The sequence below is a fragment of the Suillus paluster genome (assembly GCF_016628075.1).
Source record: "Suillus paluster strain FC165 chromosome Unknown EDB91scaffold_124, whole genome shotgun sequence".
NCBI classification, from domain to species: domain Eukaryota; kingdom Fungi; phylum Basidiomycota; class Agaricomycetes; order Boletales; family Suillaceae; genus Suillus; species Suillus paluster.
The window spans coordinates 52,059-75,863 of NW_024537684.1; the positions used below are offsets into that span (position 1 = coordinate 52,059).

The 23,805-nt window shown below is 45.6% G+C and overlaps 7 protein-coding genes across 7 annotated transcripts; 4 read left to right on the top strand and 3 right to left on the bottom strand.

Annotated features, from left to right (window-relative positions):
• Positions 1–1,552: 1,552 nt before the first annotated feature.
• On the top strand, positions 1,553–3,118 carry EDB91DRAFT_1239925 (glycosyltransferase family 90 protein; the record flags this gene model as incomplete). Its single annotated transcript, XM_041321925.1, has 5 exons — positions 1,553–1,572; positions 1,840–2,494; positions 2,611–2,696; positions 2,797–3,000; positions 3,055–3,118. The coding sequence occupies 5 exons, from the start codon at positions 1,553–1,555 to the stop codon at positions 3,116–3,118; spliced, it is 1,029 nt and encodes a 342-aa protein (XP_041170674.1).
• Positions 3,119–3,254: 136 nt separating this feature from the next.
• On the top strand, positions 3,255–3,643 carry EDB91DRAFT_1169797 (uncharacterized protein). Its single transcript, XM_041320154.1, has one exon. The coding sequence runs from the start codon at positions 3,437–3,439 to the stop codon at positions 3,617–3,619; it is 183 nt and encodes a 60-aa protein (XP_041170675.1). The 5' UTR covers positions 3,255–3,436; the 3' UTR covers positions 3,620–3,643.
• Positions 3,644–4,513: 870 nt separating this feature from the next.
• On the bottom strand, positions 4,514–5,060 carry EDB91DRAFT_1169807 (uncharacterized protein; the record flags this gene model as incomplete). Its single annotated transcript, XM_041320155.1, has 3 exons — positions 4,514–4,657; positions 4,742–4,960; positions 5,028–5,060. Coding segments are annotated over 3 exons (296 nt in total), but the record flags the coding sequence as incomplete, so codon positions are not given.
• Positions 5,061–7,735: 2,675 nt separating this feature from the next.
• On the bottom strand, positions 7,736–10,849 carry EDB91DRAFT_1087320 (uncharacterized protein; the record flags this gene model as incomplete). Its single annotated transcript, XM_041316193.1, is given in 13 exon segments — positions 7,736–8,088; positions 8,140–8,336; positions 8,508–8,635; positions 8,655–8,763; positions 8,825–8,963; positions 9,010–9,447; positions 9,508–9,590; positions 9,644–9,792; positions 9,843–10,008; positions 10,059–10,119; positions 10,144–10,252; positions 10,347–10,689; positions 10,728–10,849. The coding sequence occupies 13 exon segments, from the start codon at positions 10,847–10,849 to the stop codon at positions 7,736–7,738; spliced, it is 2,397 nt and encodes a 798-aa protein (XP_041170677.1).
• An 881-nt stretch (positions 10,850–11,730) lies between these two features.
• On the top strand, positions 11,731–14,367 carry EDB91DRAFT_1255031 (uncharacterized protein; the record flags this gene model as incomplete). The annotated part of the gene is made up of 8 exons (XM_041323910.1): positions 11,731–11,806; positions 11,870–11,956; positions 12,007–12,201; positions 12,245–12,407; positions 12,463–12,514; positions 13,670–13,728; positions 13,789–14,116; positions 14,182–14,367. The coding sequence occupies 8 exons, from the start codon at positions 11,731–11,733 to the stop codon at positions 14,365–14,367; spliced, it is 1,146 nt and encodes a 381-aa protein (XP_041170678.1).
• A 335-nt stretch (positions 14,368–14,702) lies between these two features.
• Positions 14,703–17,415, top strand: EDB91DRAFT_1087322 (uncharacterized protein; the record flags this gene model as incomplete). The annotated part of the gene is made up of 7 exons (XM_041316194.1): positions 14,703–14,891; positions 15,412–15,676; positions 15,840–16,058; positions 16,154–16,280; positions 16,339–16,442; positions 16,490–17,266; positions 17,396–17,415. 7 exons carry the CDS (start codon positions 14,703–14,705, stop codon positions 17,413–17,415), a joined length of 1,701 nt encoding a protein of 566 aa, XP_041170679.1.
• A 2,683-nt stretch (positions 17,416–20,098) lies between these two features.
• Positions 20,099–22,927, bottom strand: EDB91DRAFT_1062575 (uncharacterized protein; the record flags this gene model as incomplete). The annotated part of the gene is made up of 7 exons (XM_041314539.1): positions 20,099–20,291; positions 20,334–20,730; positions 20,791–21,040; positions 21,193–21,510; positions 21,569–21,756; positions 22,291–22,525; positions 22,577–22,927. 7 exons carry the CDS (start codon positions 22,925–22,927, stop codon positions 20,099–20,101), a joined length of 1,932 nt encoding a protein of 643 aa, XP_041170680.1.
• Positions 22,928–23,805: the final 878 nt, after the last annotated feature.

The following is a 23,805-nucleotide window of genomic DNA, read 5'->3' on the forward strand; positions in this document are numbered from 1 at the left end:
GAGTATATAAACATATGTACATTTGTCTGTAGATACTCAGTCTGAATATTACCTTTTCTAAGCCCTGCTCTTCTGCCCTTTGACTTAAAGCTTATCTCAAGTCAAACTCCTGTTTCCCGGCCTAGGGGATTGACTCCCTAGGTCGGCTGTCCTCCGATCCTCCACTTCCCCGTCTCCCCGTTCTTCCGTCCCGCTGGTTCCACTGTTCCGTTGTTCCCCATTCCTACATTCCTCCGATCCCCCGTTCCCCCATTCCTCCGCTCGTCCGACTTCCCGTGCGTCGGAACCAAACCCCACACTCTCACATCCATCCCCTCCGTTCTGCTCTGCATCGGACTTTGTCCAAGCAGTCCCTTCCGCTCCGCTTCTACTGTTGGTTCCGACCACAGTAGTCTCCTGCCTCCCTCCTGTCAGGCGGAACAACCCCCACCCGACTTTCCCGCGCTCACCTAGTAGTCTGCCAGTCCTCCTTCAGAGGACCCCCGTTCCGACATCCTGTCAGAACTCATAGAACTCGTGTCGGACTACACTCCGAAATTAGGGGCACGTACTTGGGTAAGGGGCGCAGCACACGAGCTGAAGCCAAGCCCCTCAGACTCCAGCTTTACCCTTGAGCACGGTCTTAACAAGAAGTTCCCACAGTAGGTGGCTGAAAATGCGAACATGTGGGCTTATACAGTGTACAACCACTGGTTGACACACCATCATTCCTTGACACACTCGGCCATAACTCATTAAATTCATGTTTGATCAACCTTGTGATTCTGTAGTTAGGTCTATAGGTACATCTAGTAGGCATGGAATTTTTTTTGACCAATCTCACTGAGCAATGTTTCATATATGAATGGATTCTTACCAAAATGTGGCTCAAAATGGAGCATCAACTTTGTAAAGTCAGTGTACTGGGCAATACAGGTTATCATGTTGCTACAAAAACTACATCAGTCAGTAGGTGACACATTCACCAAAGTGTAGACCATAAATTGTGGCAAAAGCATTGATATTTCGCTGTGTCCGAACGTAGATTATGCAGAGGCCACTGAAGCGTGACACAGCAAGGCACTTAGGGACATGGGAACCAAAAACACATCAATTTGTATTGACGCATCAACAATGAATGTGCTTTGGCATCAAGCTCAGCTGTTACCCTCGAGGATATGACACAGGATGATGAAACAGAGTCTGAGGATTCAGGAGAAGAATTTGAGAGCTAGCGAGGTTTGTGTCGAAGTGGATCGTGTGTGTGATAGCGTTATCGCAGTGATATGTCACGCTGGTCACAGGTGTGTCAACGATAGGTTTCATGTGACATTACTTGCCCAAGCTCAAATACACTCCCATACATTATTATCGTCAATTATTAAAATTCTAGTACCTCAGTCGTATATATTGAACTATTTATTATCATTCTAGCGCTTAGAAACTGCGATTTTCGAGGTGTTTGGTGTACAGGAGGGCAATTGACACTTGCTGTGTCAACCAGTGGTTGTACACTGTATATATATACAGCAAGATTTGTAATTTAGAATGTAGGATTATGGATACATTCCCCATGGACAGTGGACAATTAGAGTAGATGATGTATCGGACTTTTTGGCTAATAGTCCATAAAAGATATATCTATATGACACTATCGGCTGGATGATCTGCCCACATTTAGGGCGGTGTTCAGCCCTCATGATAACCCTAACGTGTTTATCACACACGATATGAGAAGAGCCGTAGAAGCGGGCGAAAGGGGAGAATGTATGATTTCCGTTTCCGTCGCAAGTGCCTTAACCAACATTTCATCATTTTAGATATCGATCCTCTTAATGAAGATCCGGCACCATTCACCAGCGGCTGGATCCATGCATGTCCCTTGGACTCCGTCGCACGAAACCCACTCCGGTCCCCATCCACCACTCAAAAAGCAAAAACCTTCATCTACGACCACCTCCAAGCAATGGACCCCTGCGCACATCCCTCCCACCTTTCCCAACATGGCCAATTCCTCGCTCACGGCACAGGACCCTCCGCCAACCCCTTCCCTGTCCCGCAATTCAGTTACTGCTCCAGTCCTCTACACGCTGATATCCGAGTACCCGTACCTTTATCATGGGTGGATGACGTCGAAGGCGAAAGAGATGAAGAAGGTGCATGGGAGAAAAATGAAGATGAGCGGCTTCTTTGGAGGGGGCTTAATACGGGCATTCATCATGCGAGCGATAGACCTCAGGCTTGGAGGGATTCGCAGAGGGATCGATTAGTGGAGATTGCGCAGAGGACAGATGGGAGCATTAAGGTGTTGATCATGGACGATCATGGGGATGGGGAGGGGATGAAGGTGGAAGAAATGAAGAAGGCGAGGATGAACCCTGCGATGCTCGATATTGCGTTTGCGGGGAGTCCTAGCCAGTGCGAGCCTGAAACATGTAGGGAGTTGGAGGAGGGATTTGAGTGGAGGAGGAGGATGAGTGTTAGGGATGCGGGAAAATGTATGTATGTGCTTGATGTGAGTTTACATTTTTGGGTTCTACGTTGGTTTTGGCTCTTTACAGAAGCGCTACAATCAGTTTCTTGTAGCTTTCTCGTTGTTTCTGCGGAGCGGCTCACGTGTTTGTTCGCTAGGTGGATGGCAATGGGTGGTCGAGTCGGTTTAAACGGCTTATCACGACCAACTCGCTCGTGTTCAAGTCTACGGTATATCCTGAATGGTTCGTTCCCTCCCTTCTCTCGCTCCAGTCTAACTCAACATCACTACTTTTATGTTCCTGCTCCTCTCGTATTCCTACTCTCGTGTCCCACCCCAAACAGGTTCACAGACCGCCTCTCCCCTTGTGTTCACTACATTCCTATCCAAATCGACTACTCCGACCTCTACGACGCCCTCCTCTTCTTTCGCGGTGACCCCTCAGGCCGAGGATCTCATGAAGAGCTTGGAGCGAAGATCGCGAGGAGTGGGAGGGAGTGGAGTAGGGCGTTTTGGAGGAAGGAGGATATGACTGCTTATTTGTTTAGGTGAGTGCAGTTTGCGACCCTTTCAATACACGCAAAGTCAACCGTAGTCTTCAGGTTATTCCTCGAGTATGCAAGAGTTATGAGCGAGGATAGAGACTCGCTTAATTTCGAGTTGTAAGATTTGTTGTTTGGATTATTGGGTGGGTTTGCGTCGTTTTTGGGTAGTTTTACGAGTTTTACGATTCGTGTCAGACATACCACGCGCACTCTTTGCTTCATACAGGATGCATGATTCCTACCTCAAATACGCTTTGTACCGCATACTACGCATTCGATCCCTACGCATACCACGCACGATCTCTACCGCATACAACACAGATTCTCACATCAGACACGACGCACGACTTCATACCGCACGCTTAAGTGCTGCTTTCACGACGATGGGCCTAGGCGCTGGGGACGGGGTGCGATATACCCTACCCTACTCGCTGCATACATGCACCGCTTCATTATTCTATATTGCATACCCCTATACGTATACTTCGTCTATTGCGATGGACGTGTAATTATTGATGTACATAGTATTACACGCTGGATACGTGAATTGTTGTTTCAATGTTACTTGATTTACATGTGTGCTACTGCGTTAAACTATGGCACGACGCTGAAACCAACTTGATCAGCACCAACTTGACGAGCAAGTAAAATAGCTACCATGTCTTAGATTCGAGCCTTCTATCCACGACATATGTTTGCCAGCCACTGATCCGTATATTTCTTATCACGGCGGCCAGAAGGTTCTCTGGGCCCCACGGCAGGTGTTAATTTACTGGCGTGCTGTTTTACTTGTCCTCATTCTGTTCTTTCCAGTCCTTTCATGGTGTACCCTCGTCAACTGTAGGATGTTCTGAGTCGAGCACCACACGTATATACACAGTGCTACATTTTGAAGTGAGATGTGACAAGACTGTGAGGAACGTTAACTTCGTTAAGCCAGCGTGCAAGTATGACAAATGGACACAACTACAAGGATGAATGGACACAGCCACTGGTTCAGGACAGTTTGAATAAAATCGATGTATCTAGATAGATACAAACATGGCTATGATAATGTGAATTGTTTTGTTTGAACGGCGCGGCATGGCCCACTTCCACCTCCCGATAATGAGATAAAAAGAAGATACGAGCACACAATTTTAATTATAACAACCTTGCATGAACTCCGAGTCTTCTACAGCATGAATGAGTGATGCTGAGGAGTATAGCGCTTGGAGTACGAGATTGTCGAGTGTCGAGGGAAGAAGAGAGAAAGTGTTGTTGAATGACACTTCTAGTGCGGAAAATAATTATGCACTGTCTTGACCCTCGAGGGACTAAAACAATTGCTGAAGGGACGATCTCATCAATTATCAACCGATCAACATCGACGATTCTGTCCGCGACGCCGCCGATACTTGTGCGCTGAATAAGCTGAGCGCGCGGGAACCATTGAACACAGCGTTCTGGACGAATCCAGATGACGGAGAACAACATCAGGAAAAACCAATCAAGAAGAAACGACTATCTTGACACCCCCCTCCCCCCCACTGAAATTGGATCTGATCTATGATAATTTGATGACATGCACTTCCCGCAATTCGTAGGCCCTTTGTATCGGAGGCCTTGGAAGCGGATCACTGAGTTGTGACGGCGTTCATTTGGCCACGCTCTTGGACTTCTATGAACGTGCGCGTGAGGCTTCACGAGGAGTCCTGGTGTTTGATATCAGCAACTCAAGAGAATCAGTGCGAGAGGCAGCGACGGACTGAGGGCGTGATGCAAAAACTCCTGCGCAACGAGACCAAAGTGGGATTCGACGCTGAACACGATCGACTGGTATGTCTTGCCGTTCTTACCTTGTTTGGTGGGATCGTTTCACCACCCCTATAACGCCATATCTCCACCTCGAGCACGGAAAGGGTCGATACATTCGTGAGATTGGTCCAATACTCGCGCGGAAAACGGTGTGGATTCGTTGACCCTGACGCACTGCAAATGTGCACGTTCGTAAAGTCAGCCCACGTTCCAAAATGTCACTAGATGCGCACAATCTAAAGTGGCAGTCTGCTGGCATTGCATCTGTTTGAAAGTGTAGATAGGTTCTTCCTTCATCGCCACGGATGACAATATTCAGCACATAAAAACAAGCCGTCTTCCTACTGTCCCCTTCAGATTGATTTGAACCCATATCACATCCTCCCTCACAAACATTGAACAATGCGTTTTACCTTCGTCCTCCTTCTTGCTGCTGCTTTGACAGCATCAATCTCTGCAGCATCCACACTTGCCAGCGACCCTGCCGACATTGAACCACAGGGATGCCCTACCGCTTGCGTCACTAATAAACAATGCAGACACTGCTCGATTACTAAGCTGTGTGTGAGTATGAGTGGTTTGCGTCCTATATTGAACCACATGACTCACTGGCGTGGCAGTACCTCTTTTTATGCGAGGCCCAGTCCGGCCCCAACGCGTGAGTTACTAGTAGCAAGTTATAGGGGGAGGACTCTGAATCGGAGGACATCGGGAGCAACCAAGCTTGAAAGAAGTGGAGACATAGCAGAGAATTATCTTGTATCTGGCTGAGACAGAATGGAAAGAGAAAATGACTGCTGAACACTGAGGTGAGGCATACATCAAGAACATGACGTGACGACTTTGAAGCTAAGGAGCTTGACGTGGCTATGCCACACTTTTCCGTGGTAATATATGCCAGGCTAAGTGCCTCAACGCCATCTGCTAAACCAACGAAGAAGAATCGCCACCACTCTCTGTAAGAATAATGCATTAAGTCTGCTAATTAGCAGACACAGGTAATGCATCAACAGTGCTTACTAGCATACTCTCATGATGCATCAGTGATGCATGATTTGATGCTAACTAGCAGACATAATTCAGGCTGCCTAGATAGATAGGATTGTACCCACCAGCCCGGCAATTAAGAGTTTTTCCCCGGCCACTTCAGAGTACTGTTAAATCGCGATCTTGATCAATTCAAAGATTATATAATACTAGTGCTGCCGTGGTCCGGTCCTGAACCACGGTTCGAACCTGACCAATGGTCAGGTTCGTCCTTGGTTCGGTCCATGGTTCTGAATTTTGTGCGGACCGAACCGGAATGAGGTTCGTGGTCTGCTGTCTCCCGAACGGTTCGGACATAGGTTCGGACGTTCCCGAACCGGTCCGAACCCCGAACCGAAGCTTCCTTGCAACATTGGCGAGGCACACACTTATGGTCATTTTGACTTCTGGATCCTCGAGATTTGCACCGACTTTGAATTCTGTCTGGTTCCCCATGGTCACTTTGACTTCTGGGATCCTTGAGATTTGTATTGACTTTGAATTCTGTCCGGAGGCTTGCATCCCGCACCTCCTGCTGTCCAATAAAGCTCAAGGTACGAATTAACCGTCAAATCAAGTGCAATAAACTCAATAGACTGATTGATATATTACATTGAGGTTTGGATGGATGCCAATGGTGATTCGTGCCACCAGGCGACGAGGTAGGAGCTTCTCGCAACACACAATGAGCTAAATTATTGAGACGGGACTCGGACGGTGCGATAGCGGAGTTCGTGTTTGTGACTAGAGGTGGACCTGCCAGCAAGGTGTTGATCATGTATGAAGAAAAGAACGAATGAGAAGTACCGGTATCAGGATCTGATCATCTGGGAGATGGGTATTACATCGCAGTAAGTTGCTCTCAGCCATGTGCAAATATAGCGAAATCCAGTTCTTAGGGCTCAGAGGAAATAGAATCAGCTACTTGACATGGATTCTTTGTCCGAAGTAATATCTCGGCACTTGCCGATTGTAAGGCCTCTACTCAGTTTCTAACTTGGCCTGGTCATGGCCTACATAGCATTCGCTCCGAGAGTCAATTGAGGACTAGCACCCGAAACCAACACAGTGGGAAATATTGTGTGCCCGCGGCAGCACTGTAAGTGTCAGCATATTGTGTACTTCGTGTGGAATAGAGCTGGAGTCGAGATTGCGGGATATTCTGTTAGACCTCAAAGCACTGGAGGGAATATCAGAAAGGACAAGCGCAACATGGCTAAACTTTGGAAGGAAGCTGGACACGTCAAGGCTATCAACTCCAACACGATTTCAACTGTGGCTAAGCAGCTGTTGGCAAATAAGCATCCTGTTCTACCTTTTTGGCTATTCGAGCCTACATGTTCATTAGAGATTGCATCACGCGCTGATGAATCTGCTGTGCTTGATGCAGCGCCTTATGGGCTTCCCTCTTGCAGGACATACAAGTAACTGATATCATAATACATGTCATTCATGCATCTAATCCTGGCACGCGAACGGTCCACACGGCAGACTTGCCTGCTGTCAACATATAGTGCGAGAATGACTCTGAAGTTGTAGTCGGCAGCCTGCGCAGATTTGCATGACAAAGACCCAGAAAATGAGTTCTTCTTGTCGTTACATGCTGCTAGCGAGTACTGCAAGCATGGTTGAAAGTTCCTTCCAATTATACTGCATCTATGTTTTTTTTTGCTAGCTTCAAAAAAAATTGGGTTCGGTTCAAGCCGAAAAAAACCAAACCTGACCGTTTTGAACTGTTCGCAAAGGTCCAGTTCGAGGTTCGGCAAGTCTAGTAGAACTGGACCTAGGTTCGGTTCTCGGTTCTTGCTCAACCCTCTATGAACCGGACCAAACTGGACCGCGGCAGCACTATATAATACATGGGACAAGAATAAGGCACTACGTTGATCAGGCCGGAATGTCGCAGAAGCAATCATCAGTACCCATCAAGGGGGACATCAGGGATCGTCAAGTCAGGTAATTGCAGCTCGCGCTCAGGGGATATGATAAACAGAGATAGGTCCAGCATCTGGGGCAGGTAAGGCGCCCAAAGACGACCAAAATGATTGGCGAGCCTCTGACGGATATCAGCCTGTCGTGCTGCATATGCCTGTAAACCTTCAGTATCAGCTGAGCTCCCCCCCACACAGTGACTTCTCCATTCTTCCCACCGCTGTACCTCCCAGTTGAAAAAATGGACGACTCTCCCCATTTCCTCCATCAACAATTCTATCTCTTCTGTCCAACGTAGGGCTCTTGCATGGCTCTTGCACCATTCAATGTGCACACCTGGTAATGTCTTAGTTCAAGACACATCCAAATCACATTCAGGATACTTACTGTCATCAGTACTCTCATCGCCATTACAATTGATGCCCTCCATCATCCAGATCCACGAAACCTGACGTTGTCCTTGTCTGACACCGAAAGGATCCATGAGCAGCTTGATATGGTCATCCACTAGCTCCTGCAACTTTCCATGCCAGTCCTTCTTCTTCAATAGCATGGACAGAGACTTTAACGCCGTCCAAGCTGACCTGTAGCAATTGACGCACATAGTGCGCCGAGCGTGGACGCGAGCAAGGGCATTCTGGCCTCATGTATTGGCACCTTGACCACGCATCCATTCACGCTTGAATGTCAGAAGCGAGCAGTGTATCCAAAGACACTGATGGAGTTCTTCGAGGGCATCGTGAGCTTGTGCATACTGTAGTTCCCACTCGTCATTCTGGAGGTGCTGATCGCAAGGTTTGTTCCATAGCTGTGAAGGTAGCCACAATGTAAGATCTTCGGCATTCTTGTGGTCTTCACGCCCTCTTTGAATAAGACTCTGTACCTGCAGGCATGTAAAGGACCTGGACACCACTCCAGGTCTCAATTTTATGCCGGAGAGAGTTGCGCTTCCGAATGAGGCTGCCCCACTGTATATCAGTGGCATGAGGGCCTGTGGAGTCAATCAGAGAACTAAGACAATGTCTTGAAAATTGTTAGCAGGATCACGATATTCTGCAGGATAACCACTTACTGTTCATCTTCGAGATCTAGGCCAGATGCAATGAGTATGCTAGGTAATATTTCTGGGTGCAGGGAGACATCTACCCCACGCTGTAGCTCGTCAGCTTCCAGCTCGGCTAGTTTTCGCCGTGTGCCCACCTGTGTGATTGCTACATGCGCTGTCAGTGAGAGATTGCCAGCAAGTAAAGCACCCACCAATAGATTTGGTTTTGAACGGATTGGCCAGTGTCAAGTTGTTAGGATTCTCTTCCCAGGCCTCAATTTCATTTAGCCATGTTGCACGATGTTTGGGGGTAATCATGGTATCAAACTCCTCGAAAGCTGCTTGGTGTTCAGCCCTTTCAACACGAGCGTATTTCATCTTGTGGAGGAGAGATGCGCCCAACCCTACCACCTTCTTCCAGTTCCAGTCGCTGAAATGGTCGTCCAGCATGTCTCGCCGACACCCTGGGCCCATGTTCTTTGTACTTGCAGCCACAGGATTAATATTTGACCATCCTCTTTCTGGGGCTTTGCCGTCCGTGCGGCCAACAAAACGAGTGAAGTTGAATGAGAATATAGTCTGGCACTTTGCGACATGCGCGGGAAGGTGAAACTTTGGCACAAAGAAGTGGATGACCTTTGAAAGATAATCTAAATGATGCAAATGAGGGAGGGATTCCATGCGTGACCAGAGGTGTTTATGCCACTGACACGCGATGTCATAGGACACGTTTAACATTTTGACTGAATTGTCGCGCAAGCTGGAGAAGAAAAGGTAATCCATGTTGATATACCTGTAAAATGGTCAGACACATTGACACATAAGCATTGTGAGCACTCGACATACTTCTCACCCTTCTGTAGATCACCGACTCCATTAGCACGCTTCATGTTATGATGTGCACAGTCTATCGTGCCAACACCAGTGGCAGCCAGTCCCTGTGACAGTTTAGTGTCGGCCATATTCACCGCATTATGACTGGAGCATGTGCTTTTCTGTGAAATGGAGTCAGAAACATGCAAAAAGTTAGATCGGGGTTGCGTACCTCCTGTACTTCTCCAAGATGTTGGCCTAGATAGGACTTGTAGTCGGCCTCCTCCACAAAATATGACCACCCTGTAGACAAACTGGGATCTGCCTTGTCGCTCGATACATTGCGTCTTTTTAAGCGAAAGTTTGTGTCAATTGCCAAAAATGTGGTGTACAACCACCTGAATCACATGAGCCCATATCCATACTCAAAAAAAATTCTGATACTCACTGGTTGGCTTTCATCGCAAGTGCCCAGCCTTCATGCAAATTCTTACCAGGCTGCGGACAAGCTGGACAGATATCGACACATTCACCTTGTGATGTGCCATTAACGCCGCCCTCTTCATGTCCACGACCAAAGTGTTTCAACATCTTGAGATGTCGCCACTCACGAACCATTCGTAAGAACGCATTGTAACGGTCCTAAAGTCAAAGGTTAAGACAAACAAGTAAGTGGACAAGATGACGAAGTACTTTACCTTGGTTTTGTGAGACCTGTATTATCTGTCAGACGAACTAGTGAGTGGTAGAACTCATAGGCAGACGCCTTCGATTCGAATGATAGAAGTTGGAAATGGCGCAGCAGTCGAAAGGTAGCTGCAGTCCTCGGGTCGGTTGATGTTGATGGGAACCATCCATGGCGAAGAAGCTGTCTGACATGCGAGTTTGAAGTTTCACATCCGCAGAAATCCAACCTGACTTCATGAATGCCATTCGTGTCTATTAGCACGAACTTGCTGTTAAACACCTGTCTAGGGAGAATGCAGTGTTGGCCAACAGGATGCCCAAGCTGGATACGAAGGCTGAGAGCCTTCAATGACACGACCTGGAAAAAAACACCAGTCCATTCCTGCAGATAGCTTGATATTTTTTCCGTTTTTGAAATGATGACACCTACCTGTATTCGATGGGTAGGAGACCACGAGTGATTGGCCACAGTGCATCCGCGACAGTACAGTTGCAAGTCGTCACAATCCAGACATCGAAATTGTGCATGGGCACAACATTCCCCCCACACATTGCTAGAGCTATCACCGCGTCCATCTAACCGGATCAGTTCAGCGAGATAAGTGTCTCGTTCCCCCTTCCAAGAAAGGAGAGGATTATCCTAGGCACCAGTTAGTAAGTAAGGATGAGTATCCTGAGAGTGAGAGTCTTACTGCTGCCATCCGCCTGTGCCTTTGAGGCAAGGCCTCATCATCCCCCAAAACATTAGAGTAGACTCGTGCATAGATAGAATTGATGGAAGGTTGCTTGTGATGTTGCGACACTTGATCCGCATTGGCCCATCATGACACCCTCCAATGGTTACTGAGGTGTGCACTGCCTGTCGTGACTGTGAAGCAGTGGGTGGTATATATGCATTCAAACGAGCTCGCTTCCGGCATTTGTGACTTTTCTTCCGTTGATTGATTTCCTGCCATGACCAAGGCAAGCGAACCACCTGAATTGTGGTAGGTGGAGGTTGCTCATTGCCACCTAAAAATGTCAGTGTCGGTACATATATTGCATTCACTGTAATATTACTCACCCTCAGACTGCAGCATCCTTTCAAACTTGTCGTGCAATTGTATCACCTTGGCACGGAGAGATTGGTTTAGGCCTTGGACTCAGCCCAAACCAGTGTAGCAAAACTTTCCCTCAGTAGGCAATACACTTACCAGTAGACTGTAGACAACTCAAACAAAGCCAAACACATCCTCTTCGCAAACCCTTCCTCTTCGCATCTTGCAACTCCCTAATGCAACTCCCCATCTGAAAATTCCTCTGTTGAGTCACCAAGGCTCAGTATGCCTTCGATGTGGCTGTGAAATGCTTAAAAGCCGTGCCTGTTCTCAGTGAGTCCTACTTGACTCATTTCAGATTCTACACATCGTCCTTTACTCATTTGGATGACAGCAATGACCACCACGAGCGCGGCTGACTCTCATCCCATGCCTGCAGCAACTATTGTTTACAGTCCTGGTGATGCCGCTGGTAAGTCTTATTAGTTTTATAAATTGACCACAAGTGTAGCTGACTCTCCTCCCATGCCTGCAGCAACCATTGTTGACAGTCCCGGTGATGCTTCTGACTCTCCTCCCGCACCTGTAGTGACCATTGTTTACGGTCCTGGTGATACTGCTGGTAAGTCATATCAGTTTTTAAAATTGACAATACTGAATATTTGACTGTAGATTCTCTCTCTGCTCTTTTTGAGCAGTTGAATATCTCAGGGCCCAACGCAGTTGCACTGATGGTTGCCCTCTGGGAATTCATACAGGACACTGTCATGGCTACAGTGCGTGAAGTTACTGCGGAGGACACTGTCAATGTGTCACCTGTTCCCAATGAGATTGATGATTCCTGCCGCTACCACAACCAGCCTGCCTGTTGACACTTTCTTAGCCACTGCGTCTGTTGATGCCAACACAGCTAGTGTACCTGTTGGCTCTGGAGGTGTGGCTGCTAGCTCTCCTGCTGCCACTGTGCATACCCAGGTATATAGGAACATTAGATATGATGTTCCTGCTCCCAACGCTTCAGGGCCCTATTACTGGGTCACCCACGGTCGCCGTGTCAGTATCTTTTCTACTTGGTGCATTGCATCCACTTTGCTTCTTGCTGGTTAGCTGACCAATTTCCTGACTTAGGCAACAGACTTCCTTGCATGTCATTGGTGTTAGTTGGGCTTCCTTTTCCAAGGTTCGTTCGCTTGCCGAAGGCATGCAGCTGATGAACAACGCAATTGATCGAGGGGACATTAAGTTGTTGATTTGAGAGCTATTATACACATAGTGTCTTAGTTACATTGCACTTGTGCTTGTAGAATCAGATGTGTCTACTCAAACAAGGAGGATTGAAGCCAACAAGGTCGCTATTATGTACTCTTCCCGCAACCTTCCAATGTCTGACAGAACAACACTGCAAGATCTTGAAGACCAGAAGTTGAAGCACACAGCAAGGTGATTTTGACAGAACAACAGCGCGAGATCTCGAAGACCAGAAGTTGAAGCACACAGCAAGGTTGCGATGACATCGGCGGAGCATCGGACACCACGGAATGAGTGGACATGCAACCAAACTGCAGTATGGCTGAAACTGAAGAGTCTGAGTACAGGTGAAGCAGGCAACACACAGGATATGTTGCTCGAATATGACATGTTTAGTACTGAGGTCGTCTAGTACTACTTTGCGCTATCGAAGTTTTGTAATTCAAAGGAACAAGTTCGAAAGCAGTGAGCTAAGCTAAAGATGAAAGGAACGGTACTGGCAGAATTGTGATAGGAGTTGTCCTGAGATTTCATCCGTCCATGTACTTACTACTAAGTGGAAAGACTGAATGATCCATGGTATCTCTATGTGCAAGGCCGGCTCGTAACACTATTGCCTACAGCTTGTCTTAAGGTATCATACATATCATGTCTTGTGTTGTATCTGAGTCTGAAGATATGATTTGTTGTGATACTGATACTTAATTTCATAAATCTCTGATGAATATGTTTGGACAAGTTGAAGTTTATTACTGTCACATCTGGCCCACCACTTTTCACAGTCACGCACTCATGGGTCGCCCACAGCTATACACGACTGAAGAGGCACGGCTCGAAGCTGCCTGCACCTCTAATCGTAAATACTATGTGAAGTACATTTCCTGCACAAATTCTAGACTACATACTGAGGAATGCAGGAACAAGAGGGAGATTGGGCTCAAGATGGCCAGGAATTATTGTCACAAGAGGGACAACACTACTAAGTCAAAGTGTAGAAATCTCGCAAGTGCACCCATGACCCCCAAGTGTGTACTTTAAAAATCTTACACTGAGCTCACTTGCCAATTCTTATAACTGCTATAGACAGAGTGTATCTGAGTCATCATTTACTCCACCGTCTCCAGCAGTGCACAAGAACTGTGATATGTGCGACTTTTAATTGATATATTGACTGATTTTACTAACTTTCAACCGTACTCTTCATAGATATGATATTGAGGACGCCCAATCAAACCTTGTGGTGATTTCTACCGAACTTAAACCTCTGTTTATCAAGATGGTACAGGACTTTCAAGACAACAGAGAAGCGGTACAGTCACGCCTTTCCAAACATCTCAAGACTTTGGAGCACATTCATGAATACCTGCAAACTTTGGACGACAATTTGGGTCATGCAGTGGCTGCTGGTGTGATGTGTCAGTCCAAGGCAATAACAATGGCCACAGAGGAATTATGGTGCTACTCAGCTATGAGGGAGATGGATGAAGAAATGAATCCAAAATTCTTTCGCAGAGGATTGTTATACCAGACAATAGTGTAAATCTTTGCAATGTAAGCCCTATGAATATGCTCGCTAATATCCTTAACAAATTTCTGCAGACGTTTTCAGCTGAATACTTCAGGCTCCGGGATGACACAGATTGTATTGTTTTCTTTAACAACTTTTATGTGTGCTATTTTGCACGCTGGCCAGAAGAGGAGAGACTGTTTCCTGGTGTCACCAAACTCTCTGGAGAGCAGGCTATCGCCGTTGCTCGTTCTTTGAGAAGGAAAGAGAAGGTTTAATATACTGTTTTCACGCTTCAATGAACACACTACTGATGAGTGCATTTAGGGTCTATACTGATGGTATAAATAAGCTGAAAAGCGTCATCCGAGGCACAAGCCATAGGGTCTAGGAGGGTGGATGGATCAAGTCTGTCTTTGGAAAATGTTGAGGTTTTTGGAGCGTGTTTCGAAGATTTGCCATCGTTCGCTTAAGCAGTTAGATAGAGCACCAACAAATGTTATTTCTAGCTTCCACCGGTGATTTGTTGCTATGGTGCAAATCTTTATTGGAAGAGCATACCTCTGGCTTGCTTATTGTGCATATTTCGACAGATTTCTCTCCCATTCACCCAATGTACATGTCCCAGATGCAGATGGGAGTGCTGATGCACAAGCAGCGCGATATGCTCAAAACATTTCTTCCTGGATATGTGCTCATCAACTCAGGAACAGCAGAAGACGTAGCCATTTTCTGGGAGTCTGTTTACTCCAAGTGGTTTGAAACCTGGCCTGAACATGGTGCTATTGAGTATTGTCGCTGGGTAAGTCAGTCACTTGCACTTGATTGCCTGTATTCACGCCTTGTGTGCAAAGAGGATTAGATTGTTCTTGCAGTTGACCCACTTGTATATGACTTCTGACAAGGCAACTTTGCACGTGTACTTTCCCATCAGGAAGCCACGAAGGTTTGCCATTCAACTCATAGACATAGAGCAGGATTTAATACATATCAGAACATAGGCTCAGACGGCATATGCACTGTGCAAAATATTGGGTGGGAGCGGAGGTGTCGTTATGCAAAAGGGGGGAAGGATAGGTCGTAGTTAAATTTATGAAGTTGCAAAATGTATCTCGATTGTCAGGAACTGCAACTCACAACTCAGCCTTGTGCACAAATAGGAAAGACCGAGGTACTATTAGGAAGAATGAGGGCGCACATAACAACATTCACCCGTGTTTTTGCTTACCTATCTAAATATCATTGTCCCCCGGATGTGTTAATGTGCGTCCAGAAACATTTTCACTGGTGTATGCTGATCAGTGTGATGACAGATGCCGCAGAAAAAGTGGGCCACACCAGAACAAGAGGAATTCCTCCTCAGTCATTTTCCGGAATTCCGCACACATGCCTTGAACAAGCACTACAAGGATTTTTTGAAGTGTGTCAAAGTCGAATGGTTCCAACGTTGGCCTGAGCGCAAGGTGTCGTTCCCAGAATTGCCAGCTGAGCATGTCTACACGGCCGAAGAAGAGGAGTATATAGCAACACGCGTGAAAACCCGTCAAAAGGCAAGTCAGGGATATGCTCACCATGCAAAACAAGCATGTACTTATCAGATCTTGACAGCAAATCGTGTCCTGGTTCAGATGGCAGAATAATCCTGCCCGCTTAGGTCGCTCAGCTGCTGAAGAGGGGTGCTTAAATTTGACGCCGTGTTAGCTGGGGGTGTCAATCTGAAAGGAACACACGCACCACAGAAAATCGACAGTATATTCCAACAAATACTACGACAAAAAGATCAAGCACGCTGCAGACGATGCAATCAAAAATGAACACATTACCAATAGAGGTCCAAAGTTGAACAAATGCCGCAAGATCACGCGCCGTATGTATTCAGACAAAAGTGAAGTCATCAAAGCCAAGATCAACAAGAAGTATGAAACAATAAAGGCAAGATATACAAAACAACACGAACACCTAAAGTCAGGTAAGCCACCAAAAATTGACAACATGTCCAAAATCAAGTATGTACCTCTCCTGCATCATCGAACGATTCGTTCTGACTAAATTTAACAAAAAGAGCTATTCACGAGCTCGGCCCCATGCTCGATCGAGACCTCAAGTACCTTGGACATATGACTGGAGGGTGGAAGTTTAGCGTGTTGATGGGGGGTCATGATCCTAGCACAGGTGAAGTGTCAGTGTTTAAGTGAGTGAAAGAATTTGATGTGCTAGGAAAACTGTACTCATGATTGATTCACGTTAAGCTATCATGTAGGAGAAGTCGAAAGTGGCATACAGTTTGACCAAGCGTACAACAAGTTTGACATTGTGCAGAGCGCCTTCCTAGAATTTGTCAAAAAGTCTATTGGTGAGTTTAAACATGTTATTCAAAGATGCGCCTTACCTTCAAACTAGCATTCGAGTCTACATTATCGCGGGAGTCTGAGTCGGAGTCAGAGTCAGAGTCAGACGCTGGACTATTGTTGTTAGACACAGACTCTGACGAGGAGTGGGGAAAGAGCGGTGGCGAGGGTGGGCAGAGTCAACTGCAGGAGGATCCTAGGAACTACCTCTATTGCATGACTCCTCAATCCGATGAAGGGGCCGATCTATTTCCCACCATTATTAATGCATCACTGACTACCACCAGTGATGCATCATTCGACGTTGAAGCCATGGGCCACCTCACAACAATGGACCACATGGACCTTTCAGTACTCGATCCTTTTCTGAACGACCCCATCATACAGGGTAGTATAGATTTTTCAGTGTTTGATCCAGCGGCGTTCTCAGCTGTGATCAACAATCTGACCTTCGACATCAACATGCTCGGTTCCCCTCAGGTGCCTCCCATGAATTTGCATCAGGATGTTGAGGACGACCCATATTCGTCAACTCCACAGACTCAAGAGGTCTTTCTTCTGTCTGTACATAGTGAGGAAGGAGAGGATAGCAATGACCTCAACAACTCACCTGCTGTTCCCCAAGCCAGGTGCAGAAATCGTTTCGACGGAACTCAAGCGCCTGCACCGTCTGCAGAAGCCCCGTGTCTGGGTGCACGTAACACTGTCCTGTTCAATCCATGTGAATGCAACAATGAGATTGGTACCTCAACTGTTGCTGCGAAGGGTAAGGGGAAAAATGCCGAAGGCGACTCCGGTTCACACAAGTACGCACATTTTTTTTCTGTTTGTGAGTGACACTGATAGATTCTTTGCAACAGAAGGGCACGATGATGTTAGAATAGGGTTTAGATATCAACTTGTTGATTTTGTTAGCATATCTTGCTTGTAGTACTATACACTTCTTATTGTAATACAGCAACAAAAATATTTTCTTGAACTCTGCATGCATGAAATGAACATGAACAATTTTACCGGCTCAAAAACCTTGACAGAAATTAAGCCAACAGTGTCAGTGGGACTTGGTGAATAAAAAACTCTAGAATGACATCATTCTGGTGCCGTCTTCTGGTGCTGAGTACTTTCCTTTCCTATATTGGACAAGTGGCTGAGGTACGAAGTATTTAAATGCATTAATAAGCAAGGGAAGCAAGGTACAAAGTATTTAAAGGCGTTAGTAAGCAAGGGAAGCAAGGGAAAGTAAGGTACAAAGTATTTAAAGGCATTAGTATGCAAGGGAAGCAAGGAAGGTAAGGTACGAAGTATTTAAAGACATTAGTAAGCTAGGAAAGCAGGGGAAGCAAGGGACGGAGGTATGCAGAAGTATCCCCTATTGAGATTTAGAGGGCTTAGTAATTAAACGAAGCAAGGGATGAAGTATTTTGCTTGATGCATTACCGATGCATCAGTAATGCATCACCTTCTCTATTTTGATTGAGCAATGTTGATGCATCATGAAATGTCTGCTACTTAGCCTATTTTAATGCATTAAAACTACAGTATGGCCTGGAATCACCCCAAAGGTGTTCAAACACATACAATACACTACCCGTCATGCACCTCAACTCTCGCAGCACAAATTTATGTCCCTACCTCCCAAGCCTCATTGTCTGCTGTGGCTGATGAGATGTGTTCCTTGGCACGCGTGGCCCGCCCGTTCTTGCCGAGCGGCAGTATATCGAGTGAAGACATTTACAGCCATAACTCCTCGTCCTCGTCTGCATCTTCATCTTTATCTATTATATAAGTATTGCCCAGGCCGTTAGGTGAATCGAGTAAAAGGGCCAGATGCAGGAGAACATTTCTCATCTGTGCTGCGCCGTAATTGCTGTGGGTGTCAACGTCAAGAGAGCATATCATAACATTTGGAGAGAGATGATTAGGTGAGAAAAGGATGAACACGAGAAGGCGTACTTGGAAAAGACGAAAGAGTGATGCGTCAGGATAAGTCTGCTTGAGGGCAGTCTGCCAATCCAGGCCCGCTTGGAGTGAACCAAAGAAGAAGGTGATCGCTGGCAAGAACGAGAGGACGGTGTGAGGAGGGTGTGATGGATGAACTGGCTCGTGGTGCGTGCGGAATGCGGGTGCGTGATTGTTGTAGGGATTTAGCGACAGACTCACGTGTAGAGGATGGGGGATGTGACACCCAGAAGGTGTTTGCTGCTGCCTCACCAGATACAGGTAGAAGGATGTATCTTTATGGCTCATTATCCTAAAAGTCTGATACATCTTTTCTGTAGTTATCCACTATATTGGACATCTCCATTTGGGAATGTGATGCAATACTTAGTACAGCCACTCACAGGCGCATTTTCAGCCACCTACTGTGGGAACTTCTCCACAACACCCAAAACATAGCCCATTTTGGGTATTCTCCACAATATCAACCTTTCCTACACCCTCCCCATCCATCCCTGGCTCACCAACCACATCACAATTAGATACAGCTTGCATTTATGTAGTAGTATAGGTTATATACACATAATAGAATATAATTGACCGCTTTTTTTGCACCAATACCTGGTACAGAGCCTCTGCAAGTGTGACATAATAGAAAACATATCAAAAACTGTTTCGCATTTTTGCCCCTCCGGTATTGGGGTACTATAGCATGTTTAGAATATGTTTGTAAACATATATGTACCTATCCCAGCCCTCATTTTACCTCCTACAGCGCCCTATATCATGTACTGTGCTGTACTAGCATAAAATAGAAAATAGCTACGCATTTTTTGAGCTTTAGGTATATAGACTTGTAAATATGATCCCCAACATCCCTTCAATAGTATATGCAACATATCAGGAGTCTAGGTCAACAGGATCAGTCCTTGTGGTGCTACGTGCTTACCCTCTCCTGGTGGTTCACCCCATGGAAAAAAAATTCCTGCAGCTCCAGCCCTCCAGGTTGGTAGGGTGCCTGTTCCTATTGATATCTAGAATATATAAATCACATAGCTGTATGAGAATAGCAACAGAATCCTTCTCCAGAATGGAATATCTCCTCCTGGCTTAGGGTTTGGGGAATTAGGGATCCCACTCTGGTTGACCGGCAAATTTGCACAACCCTCTACGAGGTCCTAATTGACAGGTGTAAATAACATCAAATTGACCCAAATTGACCCATGGCTTTTTAACGCTGATTTGCACTAATTTGCAGGTAAAATTGCTCTAATTGACCCTAATTTACACCACCTACCATTCCTTCCACTCGTTATCCATCAGTGTCGAGGACAATGTTACAGCTTGATCAGCCACCGCCTTTGGTATTGATGGACCTCCACGAGCAGCTGTGGGTTGCACAGGGTGGTCTGATAGAATATTGAGGAGGTATGTGGACAATATGTCAATATGTTTACCCACATTGAACTCATCACTTTTTGCACCAGTTAAATCCACATGATCCGTGATATCACCACCATCAAGCCAATCCCCTTCTTCTTCATCCGAATCTGAATACATATCTTGATGTTCATTGGTCAATCTCAAAATAAGGTCCACAGTTGTAGTAGGCGGCAGGACAACAGTTGGCGGCTCAGGTTTACCGTGAATTGTCGCATACATATCTTGCCATTTGACAGAAGGGGTAACCTTGGCGCTTTTAACTGATTAGAAGTATGGTATGTTAGAATTCCACTGTTGATTGAACTTCACTCACATCAACTTGCCAGTGGTGCCACTGACGAATCTGTATATGTTCTTTTAATGTTGAGATCTCTTGCCTGCTCTGAGTGGGCCCGTTAAGCCACGTTATTGTTGAAACTGTCCTCTCATTGGCCATCGACACTGGGACAACAGAGTATAACTTTTGCGAGAGCCTGAATCTAAGAGTGAGTGACAAAAATTAGCAAGCAAATAACATTGTCACCCCAAGAACCCGCACATTTTCATCTTTTTGAACAGCTAACCACCAATCTCGAATGTTCTCGTGCTTACAAATCTTGCGGTTGAAAGGATCTGCTCCTTTGTGATACTCCTTGAGCTCGACCTTCAATGCCTGCAGAGCATCTTGTGGTGTCAATCCAGCCAAGCGAGGATTTCTCTCCTTCATAAGTTTTGCAGCGGCTTGATCTGACTTCACCACATCATAAACATCGCCGTACTCGTGCTTGAGCATGAGCTGACGCCTCATGCCAACTCTCTTGACAATTGAATCTTTGGGGGATACAACACTGTACATTCCATTTGATTTCGTCAAATGGATGGGAGGCAAGTCGAGAGGATTGATATTCTTGTAGATCAGTGCTATTTGATATTCTTCAGAAGTCAAGTATCAGTTTTGTGGCGACACTATGATGAGATGAGAAGTCTACCCACCCAGATGCAAGAAAAATGCTGTGATATATGGATCATTTGGTGTGTTGTTGATCATCTGATTGAACCGCACATTAGTGGTTGCGCAATTGGCCATTTTGGTCTCTTTCTGCAGGCAAATTGTATTGCCTTGAAGGAGTTGTTCCATCTGTGCGATGATGGCAAGCCAGTACAGATAGACATCTGCACATGTCGTTTGTGCCGATTCCAGACACTGAATTGCCTTTGCATATGGTCCTGTAATTGCTACGAGCTTTGCTAGGGCAACTTGAAACATCAGTGAATCTGTGGTGTTTGCCTCAAATAAATGATTTCGCCCCTGTGCAGAGGTTTGTTAGCTGTTAGTTCAAGTTGATGATGTATATATTGTACCTTCACATAGATCCCCAAACTCGGATTGCTAACTATGGCTTGCATTGCAGGCAAACAACGTTGCAGTGATGCAGCAGACCAATGAATATTTGCAAATTGAGTTTTGCTGATTTCCTCTAGACCACGGCCAATTTTGAGAACACTACATTGATAATTGAAGTGCTCCATTGCATAACTGGACTTATCCATGAATGCTAGAATCTTTCTTAGATGGTCAGAGACCTGCAGGTAAAATGAGTGTTGTTGAGTTGAATTTTGACTAGTATGAGTAATATTGCGGCTATTTTTTGTGTTTCCAGTGTCATCCAATGATGAGCCTGAAAAGCGATAGGGCCTGATATCAAGAATGACCTAATTAAATGTCAAGGTGAGTTTTAAGTTTGTGTGAGTGTAGTACAACTAAACTTACGCTCTCCAACAACTCTCCAATATATCGGGCTGTATGACTGAGCATCGAGGAATCATCGAGCTCAAGCAGAAGTGTTCGCCTGTCAGCAGTAGTGACATGAACAGTGTAGAATGATTTGGGCTTTCGGATCTTTCCACCGTCAAACATAATGGTGAGATTGAGTTGTGTTTTGAGATAGTCAACCATTACTTTGCTGATTCTTGCTGATTCATTTGGAATTAGGTGATCAGCAAGAGTCATTGGAGATGTGGGCTTGTAGTTGGTATTCAGGGTGCTACAGAAAGCCTTGAATTCATCTGAATCAATGACATGTGGCGGGATTCCCGTACACGTCACAAATAGCATGAGTGCATGGTCACCTTTCTCCTTCAGCACTTTATGTCCCTCAGTAACATACCGCTTGTCAAATGATACAACCTGTTTTGAACTCAAAACATCCATCCTCGGTTTCTTCATCAGCCGGTCTGTTACCTCTGATAGTGTGACATCATTTGAGTCCGAGTCTGAATTTGACCCTGCCTCAGGGACCACACCTTTTGCCTTCCCTCATGTCGCTCGGGAAGCCATATAATCCCTGGCTTCTTTCTGCCACTCTTTCGCCATACTCAGGCACTCATTGGCAGCATGCTTCATGATTCGTTGTCGAGATCTTGGCCACGACCATGTGGTATTACAGCCATAGCTAGCAATACACCGAACAACTTTTTCCCCGGTGGGATCACTTGCTAGATGAGAAGGCTTTGAAACCTTGCGAAGCAGTGGGTGCATCTTGGCGCCACCTTTTCGATTGTCTTCGTCTTCACCAGCACTGATGTACTGGTCATCATTGAAGGTTGACAAGATATGGGTATTGAGTTTCTGAACCTTATGCTTGCATTTCTCAGGTATCTGAGTAGTGTGATTGACTTTGACTGGTTTTTTTTCCATAGAACTCAATTTGGAGGCAGGGACCGGTAACTATGTCATCATTAATTCTGTTTTATTGGAGAAAAAAAAGATCTGACTCACAGCTTTTCCAGCTGCGAGAATGAGGCCTCGCGCAGCTTCAAGAGTGTCATTCACCCACTTCTCAAGGATAATATCACCTGGATATTTTTTAGTCCATGTTTCAAAAACATGGACTATGGCCTCCATCTCCAAGCCTCGTTCAACAAGTTTTAGACCATTGACTCGACTGCCCAACCTAACCTCTAGCTCTCGATTGATGGCAGCAGCCTCACCAATCTCTGCAATCCATTCAGCATCTGGGCTGAAGTCCGAGAATTTATACTTCGACTCCTTTCGGATGGGTATGTCTGTTGGCAATGCCACAAGACAGAGTCGTAGTTCAGCTAGTTGATCCTTGAGATGTTGATGCATGGAGCTTTGTGATGGGGATCAGACTTTACAATATTTCAGCACTGAGCAGAATCAGCGAATCCAAATATTTCGGATTCTCGGTCATCTTCCAAGTCAGTAACCAATTAACATATTTATTTCAACTATGTAGCAAGTCCTGCCACAATAAGTAACCTATATTCTTGTTCTAGCTTGCGGATAATGGGCCAGGGTGTTTGGAAATTAGACTTTTACATTGGTCCAGCCAAACCAACCAGTTAGACCGAAATTGACCTGAAATCGACACCTGGTTTTGGGGGGGTCGAAATTGACCATGTCATTTATGGTAAATTTGCAAGGCTAATTAGCCAGGCAAATTTGCACACCCCAAATTCCCCAAACCCTATCCTGGCTATACTACTGCATATTTTCGCATTTTTAAGGTTTTGCCATTGCACAAACTATCCAAACTGTTCATAGTTAACTTCTAGTACATATATCAAGTCTTTTCATAGCAAGGATCAGACAGGAATATGTCAGAATATTGATATCAAGGATATATCTCCTATTTTCACTGATTAGGACTGTCAGACAGGTATAGGATGGTATATTGTAATCGGACTATCACAATATACACTATACATACTGGGGAACACAGCCCCCGAGCATTGGAAGGATCCATCAATGTATAAGGGCAGGGGAACCCAGTAGATAAGAACAAGAGCATGGGAAACTCAAAAGTCTAAACATCGAAAATCAGTCAACACATTAAGTTAGTGGTAGGACTGTAATGCTGCAACAACACTTTGACACTACAACACTTCCACATTACCTTCACTCTTAGAATATAATGTGGTACAGGATATTTAGGTAGTCTACATTCTATTTAGCTCATTTTTAACAAAATATTTGACCTAGAT

Excerpts from the sequence above, each read along its gene's own strand:
- EDB91DRAFT_1169797 (XM_041320154.1), top strand. The coding sequence starts at position 3,437 with ATGCACCGCTTCATTATTCTATATTGCATACCCCTATACGTATACTTC.